Consider the following 12,548-nt stretch of genomic DNA (forward strand, 5'->3'; position numbering starts at 1 on the left):
AAGCAAGGAAAGGTGTAGTCTTAGAAGGACAATTGAAACAACACAAGATATTAAGTCATAATTTGTGTGTGCGTGTATGTCCATAAAAACTTTGATAGATGGTTCTAAAAATGTTTTGTATTGGTCCAAGGCTGGTTTTAGGCTTTGCGGTAAAAGGGAAAAGTTACTATAAGCAAGGTAAATTCACAATCATTTAAATGGGAACGTACAAAAAGTTCGAAAAGGGCATGTGAGAATAACGAGAGTTATTCGTGCATTTAACTAATTAATATTACAGCATTTGAACTTAAATACTTGAAGTTAAGAAAAATTACATAATTGTTATACATGTATGGTCCGGCCCGATACTGGTTTTACCGGGCAATTTTGTGCCCCCTTTTATCAAACAATTTACATTTTTAAGCTGATTTTTAGAGCAAGAGGGGGTGACAAAAGGGAGGGGGATTTTTCCGGGTAATCCATGCAGTACATTAAAAAAAATTTGGAGGGGTGGCATTAATCCCTACCCTCCCACCCCCTCCCTCTATAACAATAAAAATACCTAGTTATGCATTGATGAATTACGACATAAATTTACCCATTATTTTTTTGATGTTATCAAAAATATGCCTTCTAAGATAATAACTACTTTTGGGCGGTAAAAACCCGTAGGCCAAATAGTCCATCCCTATTGTGTTAACGCAAGTTTGCATTTAAAATTTAAGCAGAGTTAGGTTTATGAATAAAGAATATTTCGTAACATAATTAGAAATTTAAAATTAATTAAGATGATAGATAATTTGTGCTTTCATTACTGTACTTTATAATTGAATCAATGAATGAGGGCAAATAAATTCGATGAGGTAAAGAAAAACTAAGTTCAAGCTTAACAGGTGCATTGATAACTAACATGTAAACTTTGACATACTTAGTACATGTAAAACTGGCGATTACAGGATTATTCTTGTAAACTTTTCTAAAGATGAATCTAATATATTTAGGGTTAAACATAATGGTATAGATTAGAACATTACCAAATAAAAATATAAACACATCTCTAGTTTATAGAATAAATTTAAAGAGTTAATTTACCGATAATCAAATATTTTCCCTTAATTTTCTATATAACACACACATTCTATATGTTACATTATGCATAATACTCACAAAAGCTTCCCTTCCAGCAGAAAGTTTTTACTTTCCGAGTTTCTGTCCTCTTTCCCTTGGCTGCCTCTCTTTTTTCATTAATAATCGGTCTTTCTTCAAAATATTGTTGATGTCTAGCAGACGAGATAAATATCTTTAGACAGGGGTATTGTGCCTCCTTAAAATGTTTTAAAATAAAGAAAATTCAAACCGTTTCATTTTTTTACTATTAAACTAAGACATTAATAACACCTCATACACATTTCAGCACTTTTCCAATGTGTTTTTTTCACATAGTAGCCTAATTATTGATAAAAATCTTAATATTTTAAAAATTCTTGTAGAGTAGATATTTACCCTGTAATAGGAGAAGTTTCGTGAGGAAAAAAAGAAAGTGTACACAAAATACAAGTTGCCAAATTTGATTAAATTTTTGACTTAAATATTAAAAAGGAAAATTATTTTATTTTTTAACAGTGATTTTTGAGACAAATGAATATTGTAAATTCTTCTAGTTGAAATTTTAATGATATTTAAGAGTGATTTTAAGATAATTAACCTTTTATGATGATTATTTGTATTTTTTTGTATTGACGGTTTGTATTACGACAACCCTGTAATACAAGGTTATGTTTACGTGTTGATGACAGACGAGAAAAAAGAACTTTTGTCTGTTTTTAAATTATATAACAATCTACATATGTTTTCTTTCTAAATTGATATGAAAACTAAATAAAGACTATTAAGTGAGAAACTCCATAATTATAAAAAATCAAATATCATAAAATGGACAAAGTACGACGAAAAACTTATTTGGATAAGACAGACGAATCTTATTCTTTACTCAATAATGATTCTCTTCAAATGGGTAGGTTTTTTTTACTTCATACAAAGTACGCGGTGTAATATCTTTCTGTACGTCTGATTGTTACTTAAAATCTCATAAATAGCGATGTTCTACTTTACTGAATGGCCAATAATACATATTCGAGTAAACTTTTGATTATATTGTGTGAAATTCCAACAGAATATTTAACAAGAATCTTTCTTTCAAACACATTTCGATACTGCTATGAATCATAATTTAAAACTTCCTGTAAGGCACAATTTATAAAATCAAAAATACAACATTTATGATCGATGATGCACTCCTATAACATACTGTGTATTGTAAACATTTTCCTTAGAATTCATCGCAGATAAATAAAACCTTATGTACTGGTTCTTTCACCTTTTACTTTAATGACGATAAGCTAAAAACTAGAGTTTTAAAATACATTTTATGTGCTATATTTAATTTTCATTTAGAATATATAAACTCCAAGAAGGATGAAGATTTATCTCCAGATCCAAGAACTCCTCGTGATCAAACTATAGAATGTGATATTCAACCCACAGACACGTTATCAAATCTGTCTCTCAAATATAATATACCACTGGCAGAATTAAAACGTGTAAATAATATAATGAAGGTATGTGAAACATGTTTATTTATTTACATTTCAAACATAATATTTTTTCTTATATTCTTGAAATCTACAAATGCGTACCTTACTCTTGGAAAGAAATACCAACTTGACTGGTGGAGCTTGAAATAAATATTATATTAGATATCTTTGACACAATCTACAAAACAAGTATTAATTGGTATAACTACTGTATTTTCTATGTAATATTTTTTTCAGGATTCCGAGTTTTTTGCATTAAAAAGAATAAGAATCCCAGTAAAACCGTCCTCATTTCTTAGAGAATTAATACCTGGTGTCCACTCAGAAACTAATAGAAAGGTAAGAGATGAACCCTTTCCAAAGGGAAAGTTCTATGAAGTAAATTTATAAACATAATTATATATGACGAGAATTTTAATTTTCGATTAAAGCAAAGTAATATTCTCTCAATTGCTTATAATAATACCAATCCTTAATGACATTAATTATGCATAATCATTCTAAGAAGTTAAGAAGGTAGATATTATCTATGGAACTATCCCTTCATTATTAACATTGTTTTAATTAATATTATTGACATTTTTAAATAAGTGTTTACCTAGGTATTTTATATTTAAGATATTTTAAAATATATGTGTTTTTCAGGAAAATGGTTGGTACGTAGAGTCTAAAGAAACGGGTGCTTCCAGTAATTTAAGTAGTAGTATGGTCTCTAGTGGATACTCCAGTCCTTGTTCAGAAGCAGACTATAGTTCAAGTAGACAGGTTGAACTTGAAAGCTTTTATTAACATTGTTAAACATTATTAAAAGCAAAGAAATATTTAAAAAGTTGTTACTTACTACTTATTTAAAAGATAAAACAAGTAGGTACCTACCCTTGTAAATCAGTTGCTCTTAAGATTTGTGCTTAGTCGTTTGTAGTGTACTCATAAATTGCAATGATAACTCAATTCATCAGATTAAAAAAATGTTAGGTACTCTTCCCATAACGTTGTATATCAATGAATCTTTTTTTGTTAAAAATATATTTTGTAAAGATATTGCCCAATATTTGGGCTCAAATTTTAACTAGTTGTTCGCCTCTTATTAGCCTCTATTGGAGATCAGAGTATGTGAGGAAAAAACATTCCAGAATATATATAAATCTTACTTCATACCTATTTGAAAAGTACAACTATTTCGGACCAGCACTTTTCGAGAATTTAGCTTTAGACATAAAAAAAAACATCGCCTACCTACTACTTTATATATAGGATTATACTTTACTTACTTTTTTTATTTCAGGAAAACAAAGATAAGAAAAAAGTGAAAAGATTTCTAAAAGACATGGACAAAGATCTTGAACGAATCAAAGAGCGACAATCAAACCGTAACTCCTTGGAAAGTGGTGATAATGAAGATGAAAGTGATTCTTGTATTGTTGCTGACAAGGATAGGATTGAAGTTATGTACACCAATTTTGAGAAACAAGATGATGGTAAGCCTTACATTTGTGAAGTAAATAATTTTTAGTATTATGCAGTCTAATTTTTCTTAATGGACGTAAAAGGCAGTTAAAGAAAAAAGTTGTATATCCAGAAAAAAAATTTATTTATAAAATACAAACCTGCCTTATTATATTATATTAAAAACCCATTATAGTCTCAAAGAAAAGTTACTTCAAGTAAAAATCATCCAGCTGAATAGGGAGGACCAAAGATATATATATTTTAAGCTTATATATTTGATATATGTAGAAGTTTTTTAAATCACAAAGAAATAAAATTCTGAGAGGAAAATATAATAAATTATTTTAGGTACCTACCTAATCCCTGTATTATCTAATCTTGTACACAAGTAGAGAAAATTATAAGTTTTTTTTTTGTTTTTTTTTTCAGGTGTATCTAATGGTTCACTTATCTGTTGGTGCTTCCTTATTGTACTCTTGGTACTTGCTCTTCTAGTCATTCTTGCAGCCCTCATGCATGTAGATCATCATCATACAGGTATGGCCCTTAATGTACTGTTTGTACTCTCTCTTGTAGTCATTCTTGTTACCATCATGTATATAGATCATCATCATACAGGTATGGTCATTATTATACTGTTTATACTATCTCTTCTAGTTATTCATGCTGCCCTTATGCATTTAGATCATCATCATACAGGTTTAGTAATTTTTGTACAATTTGTACTCTCTTCTAGTCATTCTTGCTCTTATTCATTTAAATCATCATAATAAGATGATACCGGTACATAATACTCTTTATGTACCTATTGTTTGTACACTCGACGCATGTCTTCTTTTTCGGATTCTTAAATTACTCTTCTTTACCTTGAAAGATTTCCAAACATTGTTGAGCTTTTGGTCAGGATAAGATCTTGATTTTTAAATTTTTCATTTGAATATTAACCAACATTTTTTATTTTTCAGATTCAATAGAAACAAATACCGAAGCTGGTTCTGTAAAACATGCCACAAGTGACTCATTAAGTAAAAGCCAACATCAAAGTTAAAACAAAACATAAAATTACCTAGTTAAAACATTTCATTAATGTACACCGAATGTAATACAAAATATTTTGTATGTGTTTAGGTAACAAATAAGATTTTTTTTTATTGGCAGGAATAAATTGAAAAAAATAATTTAGGTAGGTATCTAATTAGGCACTAAATCTCAATAAAATAAGGAATGATGTTTAGGATGAAAAAATACCTGATTTCTCTTTGCCAAATTATACCCTCATTTTTATATTTTTTGTAATAAGGGCAGAGTAGGTACCTATTTTTATTACAGAATTTTAAAAAACAATATCATTCGACTGGTTGGAAAGATTAAAACAAAATACCTATATTTTTTTAAGATTAATTTTTAGATTACTGACATAATATAACTTGCTCTTTATGTGAGGAAAGCAATATAATAAAACTTAATTTTCCAGACTTTTATATTTAAACAATGTCCAAAGTTTATGGCGGCCATTTGAAAGGTCTTTATAGGATAAGTAGGTTGACATACAATAGGCCTTGATAAAAACTTACTTTAAAACTACTATAGTATTTAATTTTAACATGAAAAAAATCTTCCATTTCTTTATACAGCCTATTCTCAATATATATTACGCAAATGTGACATAATCAACCCCCCCCCCCCCCCCCCCACCCCGACTTCTATCTATCTTCTTACTCCTTTATTAGTTAAAGTTTTCTATGTGAAAAAGCATTTATTTGTGCCTCTTAAACATGTGTATAAAGATGTCAATGCCATGTACTTTTAACACTTGTGGACAAACTCTTCCAATGAAAGAAATTTGATGAATAAGGTCTTGCAGACTTGTTAAAGGGGGGGGGGGGAGTTCTGACACATTTGCGTAAACGGTGAGTATAGGCTTTATCTTTGGACTGAGAGGATAGGTTATTAGGGATAAAATCATTCTTATATGATGAATTTCCCCCAGATTTAAGATTTTTTGGATAGGCCTCCAGGTTCCGGAGCTCCAGGCCTCCAGGTGGTCTCTGTACAGGTAAAAATGAATTTTTTTTTTTTTTAAAGTTACAGGTCAACTTATAAAACAAAATATGCCTCTTTTTTAATATTATTCACATATTTGAAGAAAAAATATGCATATTTTGTTTCATAAGTTGATTTTTAACTTAAAAAATTTTTTTTTTTTCTTTTTTACCTGTACAGAGACCACCTGGAGGCCTGGAGCTCCGGAACCTGCAGGCCTATCCAAAAAATCTTAAATCTGGGGGAAATTCATCATATAAGAATGATTTTATCCCTAATAACCTATCCTCTCAGTCCAAAGATAAAGCCTATACTCACCGTTTCCGCAAATGTGTCAGAACTCCCCACCCCCCTTATTACTTCATAAGTTGTTTTTTAGGTAGAATTAATATAGTCAACTTGTGGACAAAAATATACCTTCTTCGTAAATATTTTTATAAGAGTAGGTAAAATTAAAGGCAAAAATTAGGATTCAGAAACACAAAAAGTTGTAATTTTCTGTTATTATTTTTTTCAAGCTATTTAAATCTATTTCCTGAAAAGTCCATCTTACGAAAGGCTTTACTAACACGTGACCTTACCAGTGCAGTAGATACAATAATTGCAATTTGTTACTTTTATTAGTTTTGCATAATTGATGACTTATAGCTCACATTTCAATCATCATGCAGATTTGATAATTTTTTAACCAAGACTGCATTTAAATTATTTCAGTATGATTTAGTAAATTTAACTTAAACAAGAACATTACATTCAAAAGGAAGAAGTAGCAGTTTCATATTTTTTATATCAGTATAATTATATGTTTTGAAAGGGAAAAGAAAATGTATCTATTTTCTTACTTTATTGCTACCTGACGTTAGGATCGACCAACCAAACTTGTAGATTAATAATTTCTTAATAGAAGCTATTAAAAAATATTTAAGTCTTAAATGTTATCTATTGTAATTTAAAGATATGTTTTCTACTAAATGGATTTATAAATGTGATATTATTTGACCTGGTGGAAACCTAGATCTTTTCGATGATTGTCTTTTCTACTTGTAGAGCTAAAATATATTTAGCAAAATTAATTTTTCATACCCATACGAACAGTGCCACTTTTTAAACAAAAGAAATCCTATCACTGTATATACTTTTCATTTTGTTAAGTAGATAATTTTCCTCGTAGGGGTAAGTGAAAAATTTTAGGATTAATTCCTGTTTTGTTTTGAACGTCGAGCTGAAGGCTATGACTATTGACTAACTGTTTTTATGAAAGCATGTACATATGTATTTTATTATGGCTCAGAACCGGTTGTAATCCAGTGGATATGAATCGGTTTCGAAGCCATAACTTTAGCAGCATAGTTTCTTTAGAATGCAATGGAAGAAATGTCGGCGGTTAGGAGTTTTCCGTTAATCCTTAGTTAACTAACTTGACCGAATCCCTCCTTTTTTATGATAGGTTTCAATTCTTGAATTATAATCGTTTGATATAAAAGCGAAGAATTTTCATAGAAATGATACTAAAATATCTAAAATCCTTTCTTTATTATGAATCAAGTCAATAAAAGAATGGTCTAAAGAATTTCTTTATGTTACAATGAAAAATTTACCATTACATTTAATTGTGGATTTTAGAAAATTAAATATTTTAAGCATAGTATGTATTTGCGTTTTATGTTTTAAATATTGTGCCATTTTTAATGGCTTAAAAAATCTGAACTAATGTGAATCCCGAAACCTCCATTGATGATTGATATTAAAAAGGAATATGCACAAACGAGAGCAAGCAATCATATTACATGAAACAGTTGATTCAATCTTATTTGGTCTACAATGTTTCTGTTTCATATAGATAAATATTAAAGGAAAAAATCAGTTCCACCTCAGTTTTATGAGAGAGAAGCCAGTTCAAAACGAGCTAATCTAAAAAACATCAAACTTCAAATTGTCAGTAAAATTAAATCTAAAAGACAAAAGTACATTAATTAATCATGTATTTAAGAATTATCCCCCTATTGATAGTTAAGTATATTTAATATTCTATTTTTCTGTTTACAGAAACCTAATAGATACAAAAAATTGATTTACTTATCTGAGTAATGTGCTAAGATCACTTGTCCTCGTTTATGTATAGTCCTCTTTACGAGTTAGGAATCTATTTTTTAATGATAGCTCTAAGTATTTACAAAATTCATGACTAGAATTGCATAAATAATGTTTTACCGTTTCTTATATGTTTAATATATTATAAATTGATATCAATGTAGTTTTTTATGTGACTGTTAAAACTAATATCTTTTAGTTTTTATATGATTGTGATAAATTATTATATATATTTATATGTTTATTTAAATAAATGTGAAATGACTACCTAACAAAATTTGTTTATATTTAAAATAGGGATGGGAATCCGTCGAATTTTTGGGCCGGATTCGGATTCCGGATTCTGAAGGAATCCGTCAAGTGACGGATTCTTGCGGATTCCGGATTCTTATTTTTGGCGGATTCCGGATTCGGATTCCGGATTCTAGCCGTATTTTAAAAGGCCGTCCGTCACAGAGGGATAGCTTTTTTCGTTAATTTATCACTATGTTACTTGGTTGAAGCCTTGATTTGTTTAAAGTGTTGACTTCCAGCATAACTAAAACATTTACATCACATTAGTAATTATTAAAATTTGTTATGTAGAACACAAAGGCTCTATTTTCTTATAAAAGCGAGAAGTTTGTAAACATTTTACTCAAGGCACTAAATCGTTACAATTTTCATGAGAAATACGCATTTTATAAGGCATACAAAACGCTCTAATTTTCGTTCTATTTAACGTAGTTTTGTATTTTATTTTGCTGGTTATTTCATTTTACATATACTTTTATCATTTTATCAAAAAAAAAATAATCTTTTTTTATCATTTTTTGGAGAAATTAATGCTTAAACTAAGGGTATCTTTAAACGCAAAATTGACGCACTTAGAATTAATAATGCGTATTGAGTATAAAGGGGGGATAATTTCAAGACATGCATGTTCCAAAGATATCTTTTTTTCCATAAAATTTTAATGTTTAGTCCACCAGAGATTACCCTGAAAATCATATATCAATTTAGGAAGATAATTTTTGTAGAATAGTTACTGAATTTACAACTTTATGTACTCTAAAAGTATAGTTAAGATCAAAGGCGTGCAAAAGGTTGGTATAGGGGTTGTTTACACCACCCTTGTAAAATTAAGGGGGATGGATACACCTCCCTAGGTGTCCACCCATGTCCACCCTCTTGACAAGAGCCTATACCCTCAGATACACCCCTCTATAAATTCCAAGGGGTATAAAGGAAATAAATTTACACCCCTTAAAAAAAAGTGGGGTTGGGGGTGTTTAAGGAGGGTGTATTTAAGCAAGTCACTGATTCAGATAATTCTATGCTATCTATTTTTAGGTAAATTAATTACCAGACTTTACTAAAAAAATCTTGCAATATTCTGTACAACTGTACTGTACAACTTTTAATTAGTAAATTGAGACATGAGGAAACTCTCATACATATGTAGGGGGGGGGGGAGGTAATGTAACCATCCCATAATCAATTAATCCAAATTTTGTTATGAAAATTCGCATGTGTATTGTGTAATCCTTAGTAGGTCTGTTTTTCAAAATTTAACAAAAAGTTAAGCTTAAGGGGGGGGGGGGGGGTTAAGGCAACCATCATGTAATCAATGCACAAATGGCACCTAGAATTCGAATTTCATTACAAAACTTGGCATGGAGTAATCCTTGGTAGATTTTTTTCCAAAATGGAACAAAAATTTGGAAAAGTAATGGCTAAGGGCTGTTTGCTCAGCTGTTTAGCCATTTTTCAGCAATAATTACGTAGGAATCATCCATTAGGGATAGGTTTTAAGGGGTGTTGAGCTGAAAAATACTACCAAAAATAGTGGCAGCTGGGTAATGGCTTATAAGGATATAAAAAATTGAATATTTCCATGGAATTAAACTTTTCTTAATTAACATTATAACTTTATGTCATGGACAAGGACATATTACTAAAAACACTTTTTTAATTTCTAGATTTCGCTGAAAACTGCCAAAAATGGCTGAGAACAGCTGTCAACAGCCAAAAGTATATATTGTAGATTAAATCATCCCACCATGAAAAAATTTTGAAAAAATTTTTGCCCCCAGTAAAAATGTGGTTGATTTAAGCAAAAAAATGACCCATACTAAATATTTTTTTCTGTGATGCAATAATTTTGACCTCACGAGCACTTCAATAGGGCTTGTGACGTGTCTCTAGGTAGGTTTTTAACAGTCTGTGTAACAGCCCCAGCTGCCAAATGGATGGACCCCCACTATTTATAGTAGTATTTTTGAGCTCAGTACCAATAAAAACCTACCCCTAGACATGTCACAAGCCCTATATACTCTTCATACTCTTAGCCACTCCCAGCCATTTTTAGCCAGTTCTAGCAGCTGGTACAAGAAATTTTAAAATTGGATATTTAAAGCAAAAATATGTTTCAAAAAGTTGATTCCTATGCAATTAATGATAGTTTCGCCCTGAATATAGCCCAAAAACGGCTAAAGGACTGAGCTGCCAGCTGTTAGCTGTCACTTTTGCAACTTTTTGTTCCATTTTGGGAAAATAGATGTACCAAGGATTACTCATGCCAAGTTTTGTAACAAAATTTGAATTCTAAGTGCAATTTGTGCATTGATTACGAGATGGTTGCATTAAGCCCCCCCCCCCCCCCCCTCAAACTTGAGTTAATTCCTTTAATGATCTTGATAGATATATGTTTATAACTTTTAATATATTTTACAATAGTTATTAAAGTTAATGTTGGGAGAGAGATATATCCCAATCCTCTTTTTATAAAAAAATTTTTAAAGTGTAATAAATTTCTTATGTAAAGTAGGTTTGGTAAAATCTTAATAATATCACCCTTGATTTTAGTTAAAGGGGGCTGTTAAAAGTCATAAGTGGGGTGTCAAAAAATTTAGTTGTTAATAAATTAATGGAATATAACCTGATATTATAAATTTGAAACATATTTTTGATGTACAAAGAGAATAAAGGAACATGTATTACACTTTTCTTCATAGAAGAAATTGAATCATTTTTATTTGTTTTTTTTTAAACACAAGGTTATTTGTGTATCTCTTGGTACAAGATACCACCATATTATTAGGTAAATCTAATTTTTTATAAATTAAGTGAATAAGTCTGTTAGACCAAGGGTAGAAACTCAGTAGATAGACAGACAGATGGGCAAGAAGAATTATCAAAGTTTTACTAAAATAGACAATTAATTAGATGAAATCCAATAGAGAACCTGTGAATGATCAGACAGACAGAGGGACAGGTAAATAGTAACAGAGAGTCTTTGAGGCATTAACAAATTACAATTAGGCTATGCTAGATGATTCATTGAAATCCAAAAGAGAGGCAGTTAGACAGATAGACAGACAAGTGGTGGGACAGACAGTCAAAAGGACAGACAGGCAGAGGGACAGACAGACAAATGGGTATTGCCTAAAAGAGTTTGGCTGCTATATGAATCATTAAAACACACCGTAGAAAAGAAATTTACATTAGTTTCTTATTTTGATACTCAACGCCCCCTCCCCCACTCAAAGGGGTTTATTATTTCTTAATATCAATAAGTGACTTTTCAGCTTAATAAAATTGAATGTACTTTTTATTTCATCAATTTATCTTAAATAGAACGAAAGTTATAATCATTTTATTGTCTACAAGATATATGCTTTGAGTAAAAATCAACATAATTGTCAGTAAAAACGTCATATTTATGCATATTTACACAGTAAATAAATTTTAAAATTGTATTTTACTGTAATGAATAACTCAAGGGGGTTGTATGAAATATCAAAAACCCAAAAAAACCTAATTTGGTTAAATTAGTCCCAGTAATGATTGATTTAGTACAGTACGTATGAATAAGTTGTCAATTTCCTACCAGAGCCCTTGTGAGAAATTAAATAGCTAATCACGTGATCGCTGGCCTGACAATGAGAGCTCTGTGTTATCAGCTGGTATATCAACTTCGTGGTTTATGTGGGAAGAAATGGGGGGGGGGGGAAAGGTGGTGTGTTGGGGGGGGGGGGTGATCTTTGCCTTCAAAAAGTGGGAGTTGTAAGAAAAAACTCAAGAGTAATTTTAGCCTACCAATTTAGAATCCGGAATCCGCTATACAAAACGGATTCCGGATACAAATTCGGATTCCAAAATTGGCCGAAAATTGGGCGGATTCCGGATCCGGATTCTCATCACTAATTTAAAATCAAAAAGGTGTTAAGTTGTCTTGAACAAAGAAACAAAGTATTGCGTCTGTTTAATCAGAAGCTTTTTAAAAGTTGAATTATTAAATAATTTTTATTTAACGGTTTAAAGTGTATACTCATTTGCCTTGAAGAAATTACGCTAGAAATTAAGTCATTGAGCTTTAATAGTGGTTGATAAAATCTATTTTGTCATCAA

At 30.3% G+C, this 12,548-nt stretch overlaps 2 protein-coding genes across 9 annotated transcripts in view; one reads left to right on the forward strand and one right to left on the reverse strand.

Annotated features, from left to right (window-relative positions):
* The window catches only part of uzip (beta-pore-forming protein unzipped), a 265,056-nt gene that overhangs the window by 156,269 nt on the left and 96,239 nt on the right, over positions 1-12,548 (reverse strand). The window lies entirely within an intron of this gene.
* On the forward strand, positions 1,526-8,433 carry LOC145317200 (uncharacterized). 8 transcript variants are annotated; one of them, XM_080158164.1, is made up of 8 exons: positions 1,526-1,993; positions 2,434-2,597; positions 2,811-2,912; positions 3,219-3,338; positions 3,859-4,051; positions 4,452-4,559; positions 4,988-5,205; positions 8,255-8,433. In XM_080158164.1, the coding sequence occupies exons 1-7, from the start codon at positions 1,912-1,914 to the stop codon at positions 5,068-5,070; spliced, it is 852 nt and encodes a 283-aa protein (XP_080014290.1). In that variant the 5' UTR covers positions 1,526-1,911; the 3' UTR covers positions 5,071-5,205; positions 8,255-8,433. The 8 variants fall into 8 exon arrangements, with proteins under 8 accessions (XP_080014290.1, XP_080014291.1, XP_080014293.1 ...); XM_080158165.1 differs by having other exon boundaries at positions 4,988-5,150; positions 7,906-8,433; XM_080158167.1 differs by having other exon boundaries at positions 4,988-5,150; positions 8,024-8,433.

This window comes from Acartia tonsa, chromosome 4 (genome assembly GCF_053477335.1).
Source record: "Acartia tonsa isolate MP-2025a chromosome 4, ASM5347733v1, whole genome shotgun sequence".
Taxonomy (NCBI): Eukaryota; Metazoa; Arthropoda; class Copepoda; order Calanoida; family Acartiidae; genus Acartia; species Acartia tonsa.